Source organism: Sinocyclocheilus anshuiensis, unplaced genomic scaffold (assembly GCF_001515605.1).
Source record: "Sinocyclocheilus anshuiensis isolate Anshui unplaced genomic scaffold, SAMN03320099.WGS_v1.1 scaffold3611, whole genome shotgun sequence".
NCBI classification, from domain to species: Eukaryota; Metazoa; Chordata; class Actinopteri; order Cypriniformes; family Cyprinidae; genus Sinocyclocheilus; species Sinocyclocheilus anshuiensis.
Genome location: NW_015546250.1, coordinates 81,609 through 104,152, shown reverse-complemented (window position 1 = coordinate 104,152; position 22,544 = coordinate 81,609). Strand labels below are relative to the sequence as shown.

Sequence of the window (22,544 nt, the reverse complement as noted above, 5' to 3'; positions counted from 1 at the left end):
AGCCAGGGGGATGCCAAGGATCCAGGGGGCCAGGGTGGAGCCGAGGGCTCTGGCGACCAAGGCGGAGGCGGAGATCCGTGGCGGAGCCGGACTGACTGAGGACCAAGGTGGAACTGGGGGGAGGAAGGAGCCCAATAGAGCCGGTGGGACGGAGCAACGAGGTGCAGCCAGAGGAGCGGAGTCCTGAGGTGATGGCGGGTCGATGCCTCACCAAGTCGGAGCCGGAGGGACGAGGGAGCCCGGTGGAGCTGGTGGATCGACGGGTGACGGTGGAGGTGAGGGAGCTAGGAGCTGAGGTGGAGCCGCTGGGTCTACGGGCCGAGATGGAGTCCGGGCCTCGGAGGCTGGAGCCGGAGGTGAGGGATTCTCCAGCCATGGCGACGCTGGAGGATGGGACTGGAGCCCTCTCCTCTTTGCTTTGGCACTTTCGCCGTGCCATACTCAACTCACCCTCAGCCGGGTGACGGAGCTCCTCTCCGCGCTCACACCATCCGTGGCTTTCTCCCTCGTGGTGGGCATTGTCGCCGGCTCTCGCACCTTGTCTGACGGCTTGGGCTCTACTTCCGGGGCGATCCTCCGCTCAGTCGCTCAGCATTGCGCGGGCTCATCGATCGCGGCAGAATTGGCTCTCCAGAGATGGTAGGCTGGGCACTGGGTCTGGAGTGGATCTGACGAGATCATCCACGGGGCAGGATGGCGATCCGTTTCTCACCAGAGTCCACTCTACAAAGGCAGCAAATTCTGCTCGAAGACCATCTTCGGACGATGGCGCTCTGCACACGGTGTTCAGGCTAGCGTCATAGAATGCGCAGAGCGCGTCGTCCGGGTAGCTGGTAAGTTCGGAGAGGGCCAGAAACAGTCTGGTATGGTCCTCGAGCGAGTGCTCCCCCTGCTCCAGCAGGAGGAGGAGGAATTCGGGGTGAAGGAGCCCCTGCTCCTGCAGGAGGAGGAGGAATTCGTGGTGAAGGAGGGTATCCATAGAAACACAACGGAAACAAAACACTGAGGGAAAAAACACGGAAACAAAAATGGAGGGTAGACACACAGAGGTTACTGTTTTAGGTCGGTTCTTCTGTCACGATCTGTGCTGGGAGGAGCGCGGAACGAGGAACAAGGAGACGTGGAGTACATAAAAAGTCTTTAATCCTTGGAAACACAGGGGAATTATACAACATCCAATGCGTAGAACCGACAAAGGAAGACTGAACAAACAGGAACTTCAATGCAAGGGATAATTACTCAACATAGGTGTCAGGAATCATAATCAAACTAAACGAGGACAGGAACATGACCAAATAAGGAAAAACAGGAACAGAAACAGGGGCAAAACACGACACAGAACAGTCCAGAATCCTGACACATGGATTATCCCTTACATATATGAAATAACTGAAATTCTGTAAGTGTCCATAAGGATGAAGCATACAAGCTTGTACAGTATGGACATTAAAATGCTGGATGTATAATGGATCTAAATGTAAACGTGATATTGTTATTTGTTTAGGTAAGATCTGTCCACCTCCTCCGTATCTTCAACATGGAGACTACAGCATCAACAGTACAAAAGATGAAGTGATCACAGCAGTATCTTACACTTGCCAGTCTTACTATGTAATTACCAAGCAACAGGACGTTTATAAGTGTGTGGATGGGAAATGGGAGACTCCTCCGAAATGCCTGAGTGAGTCATTTTTGTCATTTTAATTTGTAATTGTTTTGTACTGTTTTTAATGTTATGTTTATGTTCGTCTCTGTCGTAGGACCTTGTGAAATTGATGATATTGTCGAGAAGTACAATCTACAGCTTCCTACAGAAAAGGTCTACATAAGGCATGCTGAAAAGTATACACTTAACTGTAGAGATGGATGGAATACTGGAAGTGAGCTGAAACCGTATGTGGATGTGTCGTGCTCCAACGGGAACCTACAGATTGACAAAAGTTGTGAGTATTATTTCGTTTTCAGAACCTGAATTAGTCATATTGGTGATCTATACAATTATTGATTTATTATTTATTTGGTTGTTTCTTTAGGTAACTAGGTATAAACTGGAGTGGTGATTGAGGTTCCCCATTCAGTAAAAATGACAAATGTATTTTTATACAAAAGAGGACATCCCTAAAAGGAGGTCTCGAGAGATTCTGTCAGGTTTAGCTCACTTCTTGTACAAATTTGCCCCATAATATAGTTAAGTATGTACACACACAAACTTGTACATATATCCCATTCAGCTACAAATGTAAAAATTATTTTTTTATATGTATTATCTCGCAGAAAATGGATTTCTTTGTATTTCCTATCTATGTCAACATTCCTTCAACAACCTTTTTTTTTTTTTTGATTAAAAAAATGTAATAATTAGGCTGACTTTGGTGTGGATTTTAGTTCAACATATTGCTCACATTGTATTTTATTAAAGCAAAACATATTTTGCTCACAATTTTGAACCAAAGTGACATACTCATGACCGTCTTCTGTGGAATACCATCTATCCATTCATCGCCATAACTGTTTATCCTCTGTAAGGTTCTGGGTTGCTTTGTGTGAAAAACAGAATGAAATTTAAATAGTTTTCCCCTTAAAATATTGTTTTCCCCCATTTTAAATCTGGCACACATGAGAGAATGTCTGTTCATTTGCATTAAAGCGCCATCAATGAACGCACTCAACACCTCTTCTGTTAGAGGTGTTCAAATCTAACACCTTGACAGAAGATGAGAGAGCCAATGAGGTCTGTGTACAGTTTTTTCTCCTCCTTATTGAGTGTGTTCACTTCAAATGACTTGAAATAACGTACACACATCATTTGAACTATTATGTGACATTGGGAGCTTAAAGGAATATTTAACACAAAAATAAAAATGTACTCACTCTTAGGCCATCCAAGATGTAGATGAGTTTGTTTCTTCATCAGAACAGATTTGGAGAAATTTAGCATAACATGACTTGCTCACCAACGGATCATCTGCAGTGAATGGGTGCCGTCAGAATGAGAGTCCAAACAGTTGATAAAAACATCACAATAATCCACAAGTAATCCACATGACTCCAGTCCATCAATTAACATCTTGTGAAGTGAAAAGCTGCATGTTTGTAAGAAACAAAACCATCATTAAGATATTTTTAAACTTCAAACTACTGCTTCCACCTAAATATGAGTCCTCTATTCCTAATATTGCTTTCTCCTGTGAAAAAGTTGTCTCATCTGAATCAGAAGAGAAATTAACACCACGCTAGTTTCACGTCTCTCCTATCACACCACAGACTGAATCTCTTGTAAATGTTACTCTTGCACCTCAGTTATCAAGTTCAGTGAAAATGTTCTCAGAGGACTCGAGTAAATATACCGTTATAATATTATTGCCGTTTTTTTATGTGTTGGTAGGCCATTTTTTGTACATTGTAATAGAATATATATGCTGTGAGATGACAAGCTATCAATATTTTGATATTTTAACTAATCAATATTTTATGTCCACATATTTATTTGGCAAGTGGCCATGCAATAAGAGGAATAATATACAGTGAATCAGTCATTTTCACAAAATGAACTAACAGTAAATGATTGATCACCCTGTAATTATTATTATTATTATTATTATTACAACACTGAAAGTTTAGCCTAATGAAACTCACAGTAAAATGTAGGTGTAACACGTATATTCTGTTCTGTTTTGGTTTAGTTTCTCTGTGTTCCCGTTTGCCTGAGTTTCCTAGTTTGTTTCCATGGTTTCTGATTAATTAGCTCCTCACCTGTTTCTGTTCTTACTGATTACTCCATGCGTTTACCCTTAGTTACCCTTACCCTTAGTAAGCCCTTAGTTTTTCATTAGTTCTTTGTCTGGTATTATATTTGTTTCTTTGTGGTTTGCGAACTCCTGTGATTTCCAGTGCTTTCCTTGTGGATTATTATTAGGGAACTCTTGGTTTTGAATTCTTCTCCTTTGTCGTGGGCTTTATACAGCAACATGTAACAGTAGGCCTACTCACAAAATGTTTTCCCCCCTAATTTATCAGAAAAAAAAGATAAAGCTGGAACAAAGTGTATACTTTATAATGTAATATAATAATCATACTATATGACACCCATTTAAATATATCCCTTGATGATTTATAATATCTAATTTATAAATGCATTTACAAAAGCTTGGCTCATGCACAATCACAATTGGGAGAATTTATTAGAAATGCTGACTTCTGTTTAACCAATAGAAGCCAGTAAAATTTACAGAGTGCAGTGAATTACTTTAAATCATTACACCATACAAAAAGGATTGAAATGATTAAAGCTTATTCTTTCACAATGGCCTCCTGATGTGTAATTGTCTCACTTTTTTCACCTCTAATGAGTTTATATATATATATATATATATATACATATATACACACACACACACACACACACACACACACACACATACATATCACTCCAAACTTCTCACAGGAACCACTTGGTGGTGCAGTTGCTTCATGAAGTACCTGGTCATAAACAAACAGGCCTGTTCATCACTTCATCTCTATCACCAATTCATGAAACTTGCTATATGGTAAAGCACTAAGACATTATAGTCATAACATTATGACTTTTTGTAAGGCTGTAATGTGAAAAACTCTATACAAATAAATTTACTTTAATTAGCAATTTACCAGTGATTGTTTATTTGGTGAAAAAATATGTAACAGCTTTAAATTCTGACCTTCAAGAAGTGACATTATTGGTTTGCTACAGCATGACAAGTAGTAGTTACAAGTAAATAATGTTTTATCCATTTTTACAAATGTTGTAGCGCTGAACATATTTTTTAATCTCAGCCTTCAGCCCTGTTATTGAGCCTATGAAACAATGATCAAATTAATCATTTTCTTTAATTTATAGGAAGTTTATCAAACCTTTGATCCAAAGCTACAGTAGCACCTGAGCTTAATTTTATGCCAAAATGTAAAACCTTGTTGCTCATTCTGGAATTTTTGATGAATAGGAAAAAAAAATGCTCATCTAATGTTTAATTTTACATTTAGGATAAATGTCAAAAAGGGGGGAAGAAACACACACATTTTGAACCTATTGAATGGGCTAAAGCTCAGCAAACACATGACAACTATTTACATATCAGTGTTTATCAAACGTCCACAGTGTAAGATCCAGTAAATTACGTCCAACTTTTACGGGAAAAAAACATATTTATTCAGTGTAAGATGAGGAGGATCATCTAGGTCATACGAGACAACAACATTTTTCATTTTTCATTTTTCAAGTATCAAGTCTTTATCTATCTCCGTTTTTTTCCACTGCAGTATTGCAATTGCAGTTACAGATATATTATGCAATTGCTGTGTTATTGCTGTTTTGTAAGCTTGTATATTATGAAACTTCTGTCATCTCACTCATTTCTGTAGTTTCTTTCTTTACAATGCTCTGTGTGACAGATTAATTGATCAAATACTGTTCTTCTTGAAATATAGAGTACACCATGCAGTGAAAAAAAAATCTATCAGGTGTAATATCTACAGCACAGCAATTAAAACATCAATTATTTTGCAACTCACTTTTTGCTTCCTGTTTAACTGTATGTTACATAAATTTGACTTTAGAAGTTTGACCTCTCAAATTTGTCTTTTGGTTTGTCAAACGCGAATTGCAGTAAATATTGTTGTACACAGAGAGGTCTGGGTTAAAAGCGATGACTTTTTGTTGATCCACAAGCAAGGAAAAGTTTCAGAGACAAAGACTAAAAAGTTATATCTTAAGTGAACTCAAAACTAGGGTTTCTATACAAATCTTTAGCTTTGTATTTTAGTTGTTTTCATCAGGTTGTCAAAGTCAAGGCAATGCATTATTTTGTAATGTCATTTTTCTTTTCAATTTGATTTTATTGACTTGAATTTAAATGTTAGACATCTTGTAATGCACTTCTTAAAACGTAGAAATATACTCGAACTGCATGATACCAAAATACACTGATACAACCTCCTGTGTGTTCAGTTGACAAATGTAAATGTCAGATAAATCTTTTCTTTTAATCAAAATATCATTGTGCATGTTCATGGAGTGGTCTGATGTAAAAGCATCCACCTTTTGACTTTAGTAAATGATTAACGTTTTGATCCCCCATCATGCAAACAAAGACCAAAATCAGAAAACAAAAGCATTTGTGAGGTGAGCTGAAAATGAGAGTTCCTGTACAAATCATTAGTTTTTCCTGTTTCCTGTTTACTGTTACCTTTGTGCAAAGTCAAGGTGAGTTTATTAATTTTATTAAGTAGAATACTATACTTATTATATGCACTTCCAACACTTTTAAGTGACCTTAAGTGGTTTTAGAAGGTGTTGTGCAGTACATCTTTGTATGTGTGTTTGTTTGTTCTTCTCAGAATGTCTTCGAGAGGACATTAAATATGAAAGCACAGAACCAGTTGAGAAAGCTTCATACGCTGATGGTGAAACAGTGAAAGTGAACTGCATAACAGGTTATACTGGCTTGTATAGATTAAACTGTGAAAAAGGAGAATGGAAAAAATCCATTGAGCGGCCATGTGCAAGTAAGAGAATTGTCAATATGATGACGATATAATTTTTTCATTAACAAATCAGTGTTACCATGTTAAGTTAAATTTGTTTGATTTCTGCAGAGAGAAGATGTAGTCATCCAGGCGACATACCAAATGGTGATTTTAAACTTAAAGAGGGGACAGAGTATGTTTTTGGAACAACAGTTGTGTATAATTGCAAGAAAGGGTAAATATGCTTATGCTTTTTTTATCATAAGAAATGTATACTTTCCTCTTTGAGTTTGACACTCTTGTACTTGTAAAAACATTGTGTTCACAGGTATGAAATGACAAGCAGAATCAATCAGCGTACCTGCAGAGCTCAAGGATGGGACAACGCCGTCCCTGTCTGTGAGGGTACGATTTAATATCTCCATCATAGAATAGTGACTCATAATCTAGAAGAGAACTATAACTAAAAAGATTTATAGATGTATTATTGAGTGATTGTTTTGTTGGTTTCTTTATTTGTTATAGGAATTTAAGGGGGTCTGAATACTTTCCGTACCCACTGTATATTAACTCTTTGGGCCTCTTCGTTTAGGGGTCACACCTGGCTCCTTCGCGGTCAAAAGTGATCGAAGCCTTGAACTGTAACTTATTTTTTTCAGGAAAATCAATGTAATATATTTTTGTTTAATAATATTTTTTGATTATTATTTAGAATTTTAGGGGATTTTATGATACTGTGCAATATTTATACAATTTTAATTAGGTTTTTTTTCATTAAAATTCATATATTTTTATTTATTTAATTATTTATTATTTTTCAATAAATGCAATATTTAATGTTAAAACAGAGTGAAACGTTTCAAATCCATTTTTTTTTTAAGTGAGAATTGTGCCATCTGGTGGCATAAGAAAATAAAAACTTGTGTAATGTCATGTAAACTCCTGTATAGTTCCCTACATACATATATACAGAGGCCTTTGGATTCCCATTGTTTTTTAGACATAATTTCTTACTTTTATTAGGTTTTACTTTTAGATATATATTTAGACATTCTAAAAGAGTACTTTTTGTCAAGGTTTAGATATTTTTGGTTAGATAAATATCAGGTTTTGCATTATGATTTCAATCAAACATTGTATGTGTATGTGCATGCGTGGGTGTCTATTTGGCACTCTTTATATTTTAGAGTGCCACCCCTTGATTGCTGTGCACTTTTTTTGCACAGTGGCTGATTTGTAGTTTGTACCACCAAAAGATTCTCTGAGTTGTATTTTTTTGTATTTCCCATTCATTTCCTATGTCGTTCATTTTTGACTGAGAGAGAGAGAGAGAGAGAGAGAGAGAGAGAGAGAATCTTTTGTATATTTTTTTTTTTCATTTAATTTCACATATTCTAAAAAAATTTGCTCTGTTGCAGTCTTACCAGTTCATATCTATGTGTGTGTGTGTGTGTGTGTGTGTGTCTATTTTGCACTCTTGATATTTTAGAGAATCACCCCTTGATTGCTGTGTACTTTTGTTCTGCAGAGTGGCTGATTTGTAGTTTGTACCAGCAAAAGATTCTTGGAGTTTTCATATTTTTTCGTATTTCCCAATTATTTCCTATGTCGGTCATTTTTGACCTCGAAGGAGCCAAGTGTGACTTTTTTTTCTATTGACCCTTTAACATATCCGAATCATGTCCATGATTTTTTTGTGTGTGTTTACATAGCTAATGTGACAAAAGTCACCAAGTGTCATCTCATTCCGATGAAGCCACGATATTTAAAAATTCGAAATAAAACATTTGTTTCAGTCAAAAATGACCAAAGAGGCCCAGAGGGTTAACAAAATAGATATTTGTTCGACCTTAGTTTAATTTTTATTTTAACTTCAAAGTGGAGCTTAATGTTGTCAACACACTAATATTTGTAAATGGAATGAGATTATTTACTTGTCGTCCTGTCATGCTGTAGAAAGGGTCCAATTGTGTTTTTTAGGCAACAGCACTCACATGCAAAATGTGTGATATGGCTAAACATTATTATTAGGCAACAACAAAATTAGCTATTGTAATAACTACTTACTTCAATGATTATATTATTCAAAACACTAAGAATGTTTTATCATTTCAGTTGTCGAGAAAGTGACTAACTTCATGGGAGAGCAATCCAAACATTCGAAATTAGCTACTTGTCATACTACCTTAATTTTCAGTTAATACACTACCTATTATATCATCGTCATGGACCAAAGGTAGTTCAAAAGTGTTTACTAGCTAGAGCAAACTGTTCCAGAAAGTTTTCTTTAGCAAGCTGTTTCAAACTTTCGATTCAATTTTGCTTTAATAAGATTGCTTTAATCCAGAACTGTCTCTCCTGTCTCTGTACTCTATTAATTGGAGTTGTTTGTTTTAGGGGCAGTTGTTGCCTAATGGTTAGAGAGTTGGACTTGTAACCTGAAGGTTACAGGTTTGAGTCTCAGTACCAGCAGAGATTGTAGGTGGGGGGAGTGAATGAATAGCGCTCTCTTCCACTTTCAATATCCACGACAGAGGTGCCCTTGAGCAAGGCACCGAACCTCCAGTTGCGCTGCAGCAATGGCTGCCCACTGATCCGTGTGTGTGTGTGTGCAGATGGATGGAATAAATGCAGAGCACAATTTCCGAGTATGGGTTACCCATACCTTTCATTTTCAACACCATTGCAAATACAATAACCTAAAAAAATATAGTTTGTCTTCACATTCCCTTCTCCATGACAAGTGAGTGTCAGAAACCGTGTGAACAAAAGTTATTTCTGCTTTTCTGTAAGCGCCACCTACTGTCAGATTGTGAAATAGCATTTTCATCCAGCCTACTGTTTACACATTGATCTGACTCTGAACTCAAATCGTATGAGATAATCAAACAGAATTTTCATGGCAAACATTTGCTAGTAAAATTTCACAACTGATCACAAAGAAAATGGCAAGTGACACATTGAATTAAACATGAATTTCCGAAGTAGAAAGACTGAAATAGTATTTTATTGTAAAATACACTCCAGTAATCTTTATTTTTTTGTAGTGTCGCATATACTGTACATCTAATAGTTCTCAAAACAGAAAATGTGCATCTAATGCTTACAAAGGGACAACACATTATTATGCTCTGTTCATTGAAAGCTATCTTTTTTCGTTTTTCTTTTTTTTTTAGGATTAAAAAAAAAATCAAAAGAATTTAATCCTTCAAAAAAAGAATTCAGTCCTGGTTCATCTCTTCTTACCATTACTTTTATATAATTATGTCTTGTACAGAAGTAACCTGTGAGCTGAAGTCAACCACATTTGGAGTAAAAAAGACCAACCCATATGGAAAGACTATTTTCAGAGCTGGAGAAAGTGTGGAGATCACCTGCTCTGAAAAACACTTGTTCTTTGGTACAAAAGTAACGAGCAGATCATTTAAATGCAAAGATAATGGAGAGTGGGACTATGAGCCTGTTTGTGCATGTAAGATTATAGAGAGACATTTCTGGATTTGGTGATGAATTTATTGCATGTTATTAAAAGCATGTGAATCTTGTTTCAGAGATTACATGTGAAACTCCATATGACCAGCATGTGTCTAGACCATACTATTACTTCAGTGGAGATAAGAAACTGGGAGCAATAAAATCGTACAGTTGTGAGTCTGGATATCGTAAAATGGCAGAAGAGGCCACATGCACACGAGACGGATGGACACCAAAACCACTGTGTGCTGGTATGTTCTGCTGTGGAGTATTAAAATATTTGCTATTCACATTATGCCAATACCAATTATGTTTGTATGCATATATATATTTTTTTTTTATTTTTTTTTTATTTATTTATTTATTTTTTAAAGAAATAATGTGTGCAGTACCTAAAATCCTAAATGCGTAGACTGTAGGACATTGGCAACCACACTACAGAATCAATTCAAGAATACAATATAAATGTCATCTTGGATTTGAACCAGAGGAGCCTGTACAAATCACCTGTGATTCCCACGGCCAGTGGAGAGGCGTACAGCAATGCACAGGTATGTTACAGCTTATTGACAATTCACCATTAATTCCATTGAAGGTTATAATACAACTTTTTAATTATAAAATCAATTTAGTATATATCTGCACAATAATAGCTCAAAAACATAGGAAACCCCTGACTTAGGGGCGAAAAGAAGTTCAAAATACGAGATGCCGCGCCACCCATGCTGATGAGAGCGGTTTTTAGATGAATTTTAGATGAATATGTAAACAAGTGCTGTGCGCTTTCTTCTCAACAACAAAGTAAACACAACAAATGACAGAAGTGAGAAAACAGCAGGTAAGGAAGCATCTTATCACATTGATGCGAATACGTTTGCACCAGCTCTGCAATGCAGCACTCCAGTCAAGTCAAATGTATTCATATAGCAATTTATATAATTGATTGCTTTAAAGCAAGCAGCTTTACAGTGTTAACATGAAAAAACAGTGTTAGTGTCACTTTCGATCACATTTACTGCTTCAGTAATATAAATCAGCTCTCCAGTGTGTTGTTTTTACTCGAATCTGACCTTGATGGACTGAACAGAAGAAATGAACCGGAGAATGAACCCAGAGCCACACCTACCTATTATGTCATCGTCACAGACCAGTGGTAGTTCATATGTGTTTACTAGCTAGAGCAAACTGCTCCAGAATGTTTTCTTTAGCAAGCTGTTTCGAACTTTCGATGTCAATTTTGCTTTAATCAGGTCCTTAACAGAAGAAGAATCCAGAACTGTCTCTCCTGTCTCTGTACTCTATTAATTGGTGTTGTTTGTTTTAGGGGCAGTTGTTGCCTAATGGTTAGAGAGTTGGACTTGTAACCTGAAGGTCACAGGTTTGAGTCTCAGTACCAGCAGGGATTGTAGGTGGGGGGAGTGAATGAATAGCGCTCTCTTCCACTTTCAATATCCACGACAGAGGTGCCCTTGAGCAAGGCACCGAACCTCCAGTTGCGCTGCAGCAATGGCTGCCCACTGATCCGTGTATGTGTGTGTGTGTGTGCAGATGGATGGAATAAATGCAGAGCACAATTTCTGAGTATGGGTTACCATCCTTGGTATCACGTCACTTTCACTTTCATTTTCAACACCATTGCAAATACAATAACCGGAAAAAAATATAGTTTGTCTTCTCATTCCCTTCTCCATGACAAGTGAGTGTCAGAAACCGTGTGAACAAAGGTTATTTCTGCTTTTCTGTAAGCGCCACCTACTGTCAGATTGTGAAATAGCATTTTCATCCAGCCTACTGTTTACACATTGATCTGACTCTGAACTCAAATCGTATGAGATAATCGGACAGAATTTTCTTTATGTTTTCTGGGAGTAAAAAGGATTAACCCAGATGGAAAAACTGTTTTCAAAGTTGGAGAAAGCATGGAGATTATCTGCTCTGAAAAAAACGTATTTTTTACAAAAGAAACCAGCAAATCATTTACATGCCAAATTAATGGAAAGTGGGACAGTAAACCTGTTTGTGGTAAGATTATAGAGAAACCATTTCTGGAATTTGTGCTGAATTCATTGTATATTATCAAAAGCATGTGAATTGTATTTCAGAGATTACATGTGAAGTTCCACGTGACCAGCATGTGAATGGCCCGGAATATTCCTTCAGTGGAGATATGAAATTAGGAGCAAAGAGATCGTACAGTTGTGAGTCTGGATATCATGAAACAGCAGCAGAGGCCACATGCACACGAGACGGATGGACACCAAAACCACTGTGTGCTGGTATGTTCTTCTGTGGAGTATTTAAAATCGTTGCTACTCATAATATAAAAAATTCTAAGATTACTCTGATGTATGTTTTTTGATTGTTTGGTTGTTTATATATATATATATATATATATATATATATTTGGTTGTTTATATATATATATATATATATTAGAAATGATGTGTGACCCACCAAGAATCCCAAATGCAGAGATTGTGGGAGGTCAGAGAATAAACTACAAAATCGGTTCAAGAATAGAATATAAATGTCGCTCTGGATTTGAACCAGAAGAGCCTGTACAAATCACCTGTGATTCCCAGGGCCAGTGGAGAGGCGTACAGCAATGCACCGGTATGTTACAGCTTGATCTTTTTGATACAGATAAGCCAATATGTTTTTGTTATAGCTAATAACGGATAAATAGCCAGCATATTCTACAATATTTGTCTAAATAACCCCATAAGCACTGGGGTTATTTATGGGGTTTCCGCCTGGATTTGGCATACCCAAATTTACATTTATTTGTTTACCCTACACACATACAATAGAGGAAATAATAATAAAAATAAAAAAATTGTGTCATTTTATAGAAAACCCCTTGAAATACAAAATCAGATTGTAATTCTTCATAAATAACATTATATATGTTTATATAATATTACAATAAACACAAAAAAATAGGCGCTTGTTCATTTTTTTTTTCAGAATTTTTTTTTTTTTTTATTTGTTATTCGGGTTCTATTTGCAGCAGCTATCAGCAACTTACATTGTTTGATTCCACTAGGTGCCAAAATGTATCAGAAAAATGTTTTTTTTCCCATAACAGCTTCTAAACAGGAGTTATTGAATTATAACTGATGGGAATGTGTGTGTGTGTGTGTGTGTATATATATATATATATATATAATATATAATTTTATTTTATTACTTTTTTTTTATAAGTTTCCTTTGCAAAACCTATTTGACAATGTGCCATAGCACTTTTCCTTGATTACTGATTGAATTATTTTAATTTTTTTGTCTTTTTCTAGTAATATACAAAATGGCATAAAATAATTAGATCAAATATTACTTTTTGTGTTTTATACAATCATTTTTTATTCTTTTAGGAGACACAAGATTTTAAATGATTTTAAATAATAAAATCTATGTGGTCTAATACAATCTAAAACAGAATCCACATCCTCCAGCTTTAAATCATTCCTTATATGTGCATCATTTTTGCCCCCTGTGTTGAGCATCATCTCAGCATCCCACCTGCCTCCTGGAGATGAGATGTCAGCTGTGCCAGCTGCTGCTGCTGCTCACTAATCTTCAACAGAAACTGAAACAAAGAATTCACTGTTTATGCACACAGTTTTTGCTTTATAATAATATCCATTTCACAAAATCAATTACTGAATTGGTATTTTTATTCCATTTTTTATACTGCATCCTCTACTGTACTTTTTTTGTCAAAAAAAAAACAGTTTATCAGATTGTTTGCAGTACTTTCACATTTCAAAATAATAATAATTCTATAAAAAAATACAAAAAAATTAAAAATAAGTACAAGCACTGTAAATGCATATGGATGCGCTTACCAAATGCAGGGTCCTCTGCTCTCCACTGTGTCACTGTCCGACGCTACATCTCTTTTTCTTTCAGTTTCGCTTTCAAAGATCGCTTATTCGCTGCCTTCGATGCTTTTCCTTTTCCACATGCCATTATCGACATCAAAACAGTCCATAAACTATAAATATACACGGAAACACCGGCCAAATTTCAAATTTCTCGGCTGTGAATGGCCTGCACGCTTGAGTGACAGTCTGCGCAGCATGACAGAAGTGCCTGATCTGTAGAACATCGACAGGCGCTCAGTAAACACGCACGCTCTGAGCAATGCGAAAATTCGTGTCTGGGACGAATGCATTTTTAAGCTTAATTTGACTACTTTATGTATCATAAAACCAAAAGTTATGGTATTCTTTGAAAAAGATTAGAATCTAAGCTTTCAAATTATACCATATGTGGGCTGATGCCATATAAGGAAGCCTTTAAAACAGAAGCGTAAACATTATAACATAGATTTTAACATAGTTTTGGACCCGTATCCGGGTCCAGAGATAATCATTAAAATCAATAATTCCAAATTAATAGTTCACCTCATTTACTTCTATGATTGCTTTGCAAATTTTCTGAATGTTTCATCTGTTTTTGTCCATGCAATAATAGTCAAAGAAGTCCAACAGTTTCAAGCACAAAAAAAGGATATAAAGTTAGCATAAAAGTAATCCAGCAGTATTATCCAAGATTTCTGAAATGATGTGACCACTTTGTATGATGAAAAGAGTGAAATTCAAAAGTTTAAATTCACTCTCAAATCAAATCACCGATCACCTTATGTATGCAGTGCCCAAATGTAACATCAATAACATTAAAACTTAATATAAGCACCAGTGACATTTAATATTATCTGGTTTGATGTTGCTGTTTTTTCCCTCCTACAAGACACTCTATAAACTACTGTTAATACATTTTGGGTGTTCACAAATAAATTATTTGTTGAAAATGAAATGTTTAATCTTTTTCTTTATTTCCTTCTTTTTTCTTTAAACACAGATGGTATCTGTCAGGAGCAAGAACTCAAAAATATAGAAATTTTATTTGGATATCCAAGCTTCACTTCACCTTATAAACATGGACATATCTTGGTTTTTCGATGCACTGATGACAACATGAGTTTTTATGGCCAACATGCAATCAAATGCCAGACAGATGGGAGGTGGAATTACCCATATCCACAATGTGGAGGTACAGACATATTCCACCAACTACAGATGTTATGGAATTATATGCATATAATTTATATGTAGAAACGTTTCAGCCCAGTCTCACAAAATGCTTATGGTGACATTTTCCCTACACTAAACTAAAGCAAATGAAGCAACTATTTAAACTTGCTTCTTTGACATTTGAGCTCAGTCTTTCAATATTTCGCCCCACAATCAAAATTTATGTGAAAGGAAATTTAAAAAGTTGTTGGGAGTGTTTCTTTCAGCTGAAACAGCAGAGAATTACACACACACACACATACAGTATATATATATACACACATATATATATATATATATACTGTATATCAGTATGTTTCTGGATTTTCACAAGAATGTAAGTACAGTGGAGTCACATTTTTCCAGGGAGAAAAGTTTGAAACGTTTCTATGAATCAAAATAATGAATCAGCACATATTAATTTACTACCACCTGAATATAATATGTATAATATTTAATACATTTTGCATTGAACTGTTCCTCTAGGGAAGGTTCAGTGCTCCCAACCAACAAAGAACTTGCAGTTTGTGACACTGTCAGATGAGAAAACTGAATACAGCAACTTTGAGATCCTGACATACACGTGCAATAAACCGTACAATGAAATTCCAAGAGGAGTTTTGATGTGTCAAAATGGAAAATGGAACGGAACGTTTGACTGCAAAAGTGAGTCACCAAGAAATTTTGCATTCACATTTAATTATCCAGCAGCAAATCTGACTAGTTCTATTATGATTCAATCACAAATGTGGATTGTGGGTGCAGACTGTATTATAGAACATTTTGCAAATGAGTGCACATGATGAAGTGTACAAGATTGTCTGTGGACACTACAAAATTCTGCTCAAAATAAATCAAAATATGTCTGATACTAATATTTCTTTAGGTAAGATCTGTCCACCTCCTCCATATCTTCAACATGGAGACTACAGCATCAACAGTACAAAAGATGAAGTGATCATAGCAGTATCTTACACTTGCCAGTCTTACTATGTAATTACCAAGCAACAGGACGTTTATAAGTGTGTGGATGGGAAATGGGAGACTCCTCCGAAATGCCTGAGTGAGTCATTTTTGTCATTTTAATTTGTAATAGTTTTGTACTCTTTTTAATGTTATGTTTATGTTTGTCTCTGTCGTAGGACCTTGTGAAATTGATGATATTGTCGAGAAGTACAATCTACAGCTTCCTAAAGAAAAGGTCTACATAAGGCATGCTGAAAAGTATAGACTTAACTGTAGAGATGGATGGAATACTGGAAGTGAGATGAAAGCGTATGTGGATGTGTGGTGCTCCAGCGGGAATCTACAGATTGACAAAAGTTGTGAGTACAATTGTTTCTCTCTTTTTCAGATTTTTTTTTTCAGTGTACTGTATATACATATTTGTGTGTTTGTTTTTTTTGTCAGGTGATATACAAAATAACTGAAAATAACCTGGATTTGTAACTGAGGTATAGTAAGTGAATTCATTTGAACAATAATTGTTGAGAATGTTCAACTTTGAAATGTAAGTTTGTGTGTTGTAACATGCACTGATAAATAATAAATATTGTTAGTGCCCTAATAATGTCACTTTCCCTAAACATGTATCAACATATAAGTATGTATTTGTCATAGTCTATTGTATTAAGATCTGAAGAAACATAATGCAGGAAGAAAATGAAGATGGACAGACATATACACACACACACACACACAACCATGCATATATATGCTTGTGGGAACATCCTTCGTCTACATGTGTTAGTTATGCAATTGTTATTTTGATTTCTTTTGTGTCAACATATTTCTTCAACCCTTGCAAATAAAATATATTAATGACTAACTTTGGTGTTCTTTATTTCAACATGTTCCTTGCATTGTATTTATGCATTGTATTTATATAAAACATTGCTGCAGAGCAGTCTTTCACTCACATCTAAATGAGCCCAATTGTAAATGAAGTGACACAAACTATACAAACTGCCATATTACTAGCAAGAGAGTTACTCTATCCACGGGTTTCTACAAGCAGCGTCATAATAACTCCATACTTACATGTACATGCATTTAACATAAAAAAAATGTGAAAAATTAATTGATTAAAAATTATTAAATTCAATCTCGTTTACAAACACTTAGTTAATACAAGATGCATGTGACAGTGTGGAAAATAATATAGCCTACAGAGAATTCATGACTAATGCTGACTTTTGTTCATTTCACATATTAACCAAGGGTTCAGGGTTTGGCTTGTTACTAGCAATTTTATTTTTGTCTGTAGCAGTCACCAGAAAGGCATTTTGTATATGTTCTTCTTCTTTGAGATAAAACTTCATCTCAATACTCACGAAACACTTAGTGACAGCAGTTTACATTATGTGTTAATCATTTAATGTACTGTTTAATACAAGTCTACTATACATATACATAAGTCCACTATATACAGTACTGTGCACTTGAAGAAACCTTCCTTAGGTCATCTAGGAGACAACAACAATTTAAGCAGTATCAAACACTATAGGTGTCAAACTCTTCTTCTGCCTCTACTTTTTATCAGTTCAACAGATTGCTCAATTCTAATGGAAACATTTTGCAATGGCAGTTACAGACATATTTTGCAATGACTGCACTATTGCAACGTTTGAAGGCTTGAAAGTGTTGTGAATCTTTTTTCATTTCACTCATTCTAATGGGACAGATTCATTCATCACACGTTCTGCTTGAATCAGTCATAATGTACATGAACCAGTTAAAAACATCTAACAGGATTAAGCAGTAAATATGGCAGTTTGGAATCTGCCCTTTGCTTCCTGTTCATACGTTACAGACATTTGACGCAAGAAGTTAGACTTCTCTAAGGTAACTTTTTGGTGTGTCCAAATAACAAAGATGAGTTGCTGCATCTGATAAGATTTTTTGTTTTCTCACTTACAGGAAATATTGCTTGTGCACAGAGAGGTCTGGTGTAAGAAAGACGCCTTTTTGACAAGCAAGCAAGAGTTTCAGAGACAGTCCAAAAAAGGTACTTGTGAACTGAGCTCAAAATGAGAGTTCCTGTAAAACTCCTCGGCTTCGGCTTTTGGTTGCTTTCCTTCAATTTTGCTCAATGTCAAGGCAAGTGATTAATTATTATTATTAATATTATTATTATTATTATTATTATTATTGTCTTTATTTGTTTGAATGTCTTGTTCCTTTACAGTAGATATTACCAACTTAAATATAAATGTTATATTATATGCAGTTCCCAAAACATTTAACTGACCTTATGTAGCTTTAGAGCGTGTTGACTAGTTGTGCATTCAGCATTTAATATACATAAAACAGTTATGTCTTTGTGTAACATTTGTTTGTGCTATTCAGAATGTCTTCGAGAGGACATTAAATATGCAGACATAGCACCAGTTGAGAAAGCTTCGTACGCTGATGGTGAAACAGTGAAAGTGAACTGCATGGCAGGTTATACTGGCTTGTATAAATTAAAGTGTGAAAAAGGAAAGTGGAAAAACTCCTTTGAGCGGCCATGTGCAAGTAAGAGAATTGTCAATATAGGATGGCCACATCATTTTTTTTGGTTATTAAATCAGTGTTACCATGTAAAGTAAAACTTGTTTGATTTCTGGAGAGAAAAAATGTAGTAATCCAGGAGACACACCAAATGGTGATTTTAAACTTAAAGAAGGGACGGAGTTTGTTTTTGGAGCAACAGTGGAGTATACTTGCAAGAAAGGGTAAATGTACTTTATGCTTTTTTATTCCCTTTTTTCTTGTATTAAATTTATACTATCCTCTTTGAGTTTGACACTCTTGTACTTGTAAAAACATTGTGTTCACAGGTATGAAATGGCAAGCAGAATCAATCAGCGTACCTGCAGAGCTCAAGGATGGGACAACGCCGTCCCTGTCTGTGAGGGTACGATTTCTTGAAAGTCACTGTTTTCTGGGGTTTTTTTATTTCTCTCAGTCATATGCTGTTGAAACATTGAGCCCTATTTTAACGATATAAGCGCATGGTCTAAAGCGCTCGCCGCAGGTGCACTCAGGGCGTGTCCGAATCCACTTTTGCTAGTTTAACGACGGGAAAACGGTCGGCGCGCCCGGGCGCATGGTCTAAATGGGTTGTCCCTATTTTATCTTAATAGTTATGGGTGTTTTTTTTGGGTGTAACGTGCAATAAACCAATCAGAGTCTCATCTCCCATCCCCTTTAAATGCCAGTTGCGCTCGCCCCATGGTGGGTACGCTATTCACATGGCGGAATGTAATTTTTCATTTTTAAAAATGTGTATGTGCTGCTGCGCGTCCCTGTGTGTGTAAGAAGCAAAGTGTATTTGCGTTGTGCACCCGCCTATAGGCGCATATTACACTTTTACATGCCAAGATAATGGAGAGTGGGACTATGAGCCTGTTTGTGCAGGTAAGATTATAGTGAAACATTTCTGGATTTGGTGATGAATTTATTGCATGTTATTAAAAGCATGTGAATCTTGTTTCAGAGATTACATGTGAAACTCCATATGACCAGCATGTGTCTAGACCATACTATTACTTCAGTGGAGATAAGAAACTGGGAACAATAAAATCGTACAGTTGTGAGTCTGGATATCGTAAAACAGCAGCAGAGGCCACATGCACACGAGACGGATGGACACCAAAACCACTGTGTGCTGGTATGTTCTTCTGTGGAGTATTAAAATCTTTGTTATTCACATAATATCAATTATATGATTATGCTGATTGTTTTTTTGTTTGTTTTTTTTTTAGAAATTATGTGTGACCTACCAAAAGTCCCAAATGCAGAGATTGTGGGAAGTCAAAAATCAAATTACAAAACCGGTTCAAGAATAGGATATAAATGTCGCTCTGGATTTGAACCAGAGGAGCCTGTACAAATCACCTGTAATTCCAAGGGCCAATGGACAGGCATACAGCAATGCAGTGGTATGGTACAGCTTATTAACATTTTGCCTCTAATTCCATTGAATGTCGTGAAACAAGAATTTTTGCTATATCCAATCAAATTATTATGTATCTGTGCATTGATGAATTGTAATTAGTATAATGGATGTTTTACAGAAATGTGTGCAGCACCTAACATCCCAAATGCAGAGATTGTGGGACGTCAGAAACCAAACTATGGAATCAATTCAAAAGTAGAATATAAATGTCGTCCTGGATTTAAACCAGAGGAGCCTGTTGAAATCACCTGTGTTTTCCAGGCTCAATGGACAGGCATACTGCAATGCACTGGTATGTTACAGCTTATTGACGTTTTGCTCTAATTTCATTATGTTAATGTTGTAAAACCAGAATGTTTTTTTTTTCCCCTAAATTCAGTCAAATTATTATATACATTTGTGGTCAAAAGGTTGCATACACCTTGCAGAATTTGCAAATTGTTAATAATTTTAACACACAAAAAAGATGATGTTTGCAGATGTTTACAAACAGTGTTCAAGATAAATTTAAAGTTGAATTTAAAAAAAAAAGTAACCCCATTCAAATGTTTACATATGCTTGATTCTTAATACCATGGGTTTTTACCCAGATGATCCACGACTTTTTTTAAGTTCTGTGATGGTTGTTCACAAGTCCTTTGTTTGTCTTGAGAATTTAAACTTCCAACTGTTCTACAGAAAAATCATCCGTGTCCCACACATTCTTTGGTTTTCCAGCGTCTTCCGCATATTCAAACCCTTTCCAGCAATGACTGTATGATTTTAAGATCCATCTTTTCACAATGAGGACAAGTGAGGGATTCATACACAACTATTACAAAAGATTCAAACATTCACTGATGCTCAAGAAGAAAACACAATGCTTTAAGGGCTGGGGGGTGTAAATCTTAAAATGGAACTTAAAATCATACAGACCACAGAGGGTAAATTATCGTTTAACATGGCAAAAAAGATAACTATTGTTCATATTAAAGTAAATGCTAAACTTTGGTATGCAACATTGACATGCAAGTCTCTCTTAACTTGGGCCAACAAGCAATCACCCAGAACAACCTATGTTCTATGGTTTAGGACTATTAAGAAGACATCTGGCTAATATTGAGATTTATCAATGCGACATTTCTTGGTGATGACAGTCTAAAAATAAAATAAGAAGAAAAAGAAAGAAAGAAAGAAAGAAAGATGTAATTTTTCATTTTTAAAAATGTGTATGTGCTGCTGCGCGTCCCTGTGTGTGTAAGAAGCAAAGTGTATTTGCGTTGTGCACCCGCCTATAGGCGCATATTACAAACGCACTCTTTAAATAACAAAGAAAAAATATTGCGCCAGACTTTATACCAAGTTTGAGTTGGTCTATGGCGCAGTCTATTTTCAGTTCCTCAAAATAGCAACGCGCCAACAATGCGCCTGAACACATCTCTTTTTAAGATCAGCATGCCCATGGGCGCACAAATGAGCGCAAATGCATTTGCTATTTAAACAACGCGACGCAGGACGGGAAAATGAGAACTGCGTCGGGCTGAATGCGCCGCATTGTGCCGGGTCTATGATAGGGCCCAATGACTCATAATCTACATTTATACAAGAGAACCATAACTAAAATTATTTATTGATTTATTTATTTATTATTGAGTTATTGTTTTGTTGGTTTCTTTATTTTTTATATGTTTTCATATTCAGTGGTGAAATGTCCAGACATTCGCACAGATGGGGAGGTGACTGCATCGGGTAACACAGAGGAGGGAAGTTATGGTGATGTTATTCAATTTGATTGTGTATCTTCTGACAAAGTGATAGACGGAAGTAATGACATTCACTGTGAAGAGACGGGAAAATGGAGTGATGCTGTTCCAAAGTGCAAAGGTTAATTTCCATTGATTATTTTTTTGTTTGTCTGTATCTTCACCCAATGATCACAGATTCCTGTCCTTTACTCAAATAACCACTTTATTTATTCTTGTTTCTCTCACTTTTCATACAGAGATAACATGCGCAGCACCTGTCATACCAAATGGATATGTTGTTGAGCCACGGCCAGAATACCAGAAAGATGCCACATTAAAATACAAATGCAATAAAAGGTTCAAGCCCCGAGAGGGAATCCCCAAATGTGATAAATTTGGCTGGACTCTGAACGCAGGATGTGATGGTACTACAATACTTCCAACCATATATTTTTCATAATGCAAAAGACTTGGTAGCATCACACATGAACTGAATCATTCTTTAAAAACATTTTTTTTTTAAATAAGCCTAATTCAAATTAAGCCCAAGTTATATCTGGCTAATTTGTGACTAAATTTGGTTTGTAGTTATTGAAAAATGTATATTTTCCAACCATTTAACACAGTGTAACACACTGAATTAAACACGAAAATTCTAAAGTAGAAAGAAAGACTGAAATAGTATTTTCTTAAAATAAAAGTATTTTCATAAAATACACTGCAATAATATGTATTTCTGTTACAACTTCGTAATTTTACGGTGTAGTTTAACAGATACTGCACTGTAGAAACTGTGCCTCTAATACTTACAGAATATATGAACAACGA

The 22,544-nt window shown here is 35.9% G+C and overlaps 2 protein-coding genes and 1 long non-coding RNA gene across 3 annotated transcripts in view; all 3 read left to right on the top strand.

The window, feature by feature from the left end:
- Positions 1-22,544, top strand: part of LOC107701541 (complement factor H-like) — a 73,098-nt gene that overhangs the window by 5,994 nt on the left and 44,560 nt on the right. The window contains exons 5-10 of the mRNA XM_016503583.1: positions 6,373-6,540; positions 6,631-6,736; positions 6,830-6,906; positions 18,399-18,566; positions 18,661-18,766; positions 18,872-18,948. Of these exons, the coding sequence (XP_016359069.1) occupies positions 6,373-6,540; positions 6,631-6,736; positions 6,830-6,906; positions 18,399-18,566; positions 18,661-18,766; positions 18,872-18,948 (702 nt within the window). The remainder of the gene's footprint in view (positions 1-6,372; positions 6,541-6,630; positions 6,737-6,829; positions 6,907-18,398; positions 18,567-18,660; positions 18,767-18,871; positions 18,949-22,544) is intronic.
- LOC107701542 (complement factor H-like) overlaps positions 6,154-22,544 on the top strand; it is an 87,008-nt gene continuing 70,617 nt past the window's right edge. The window contains exon 1 of the mRNA XM_016503585.1: positions 6,154-6,238. Coding sequence (XP_016359071.1) covers positions 6,169-6,238 — 70 coding nt within the window. The 5' untranslated portion in view covers positions 6,154-6,168. The remainder of the gene's footprint in view (positions 6,239-22,544) is intronic.
- On the top strand, positions 10,534-11,426 carry LOC107701545 (uncharacterized). Its single transcript, XR_001635659.1, has 2 exons — positions 10,534-10,813; positions 11,063-11,426. It is a non-coding gene; the product is annotated as an uncharacterized LOC107701545 (long non-coding RNA).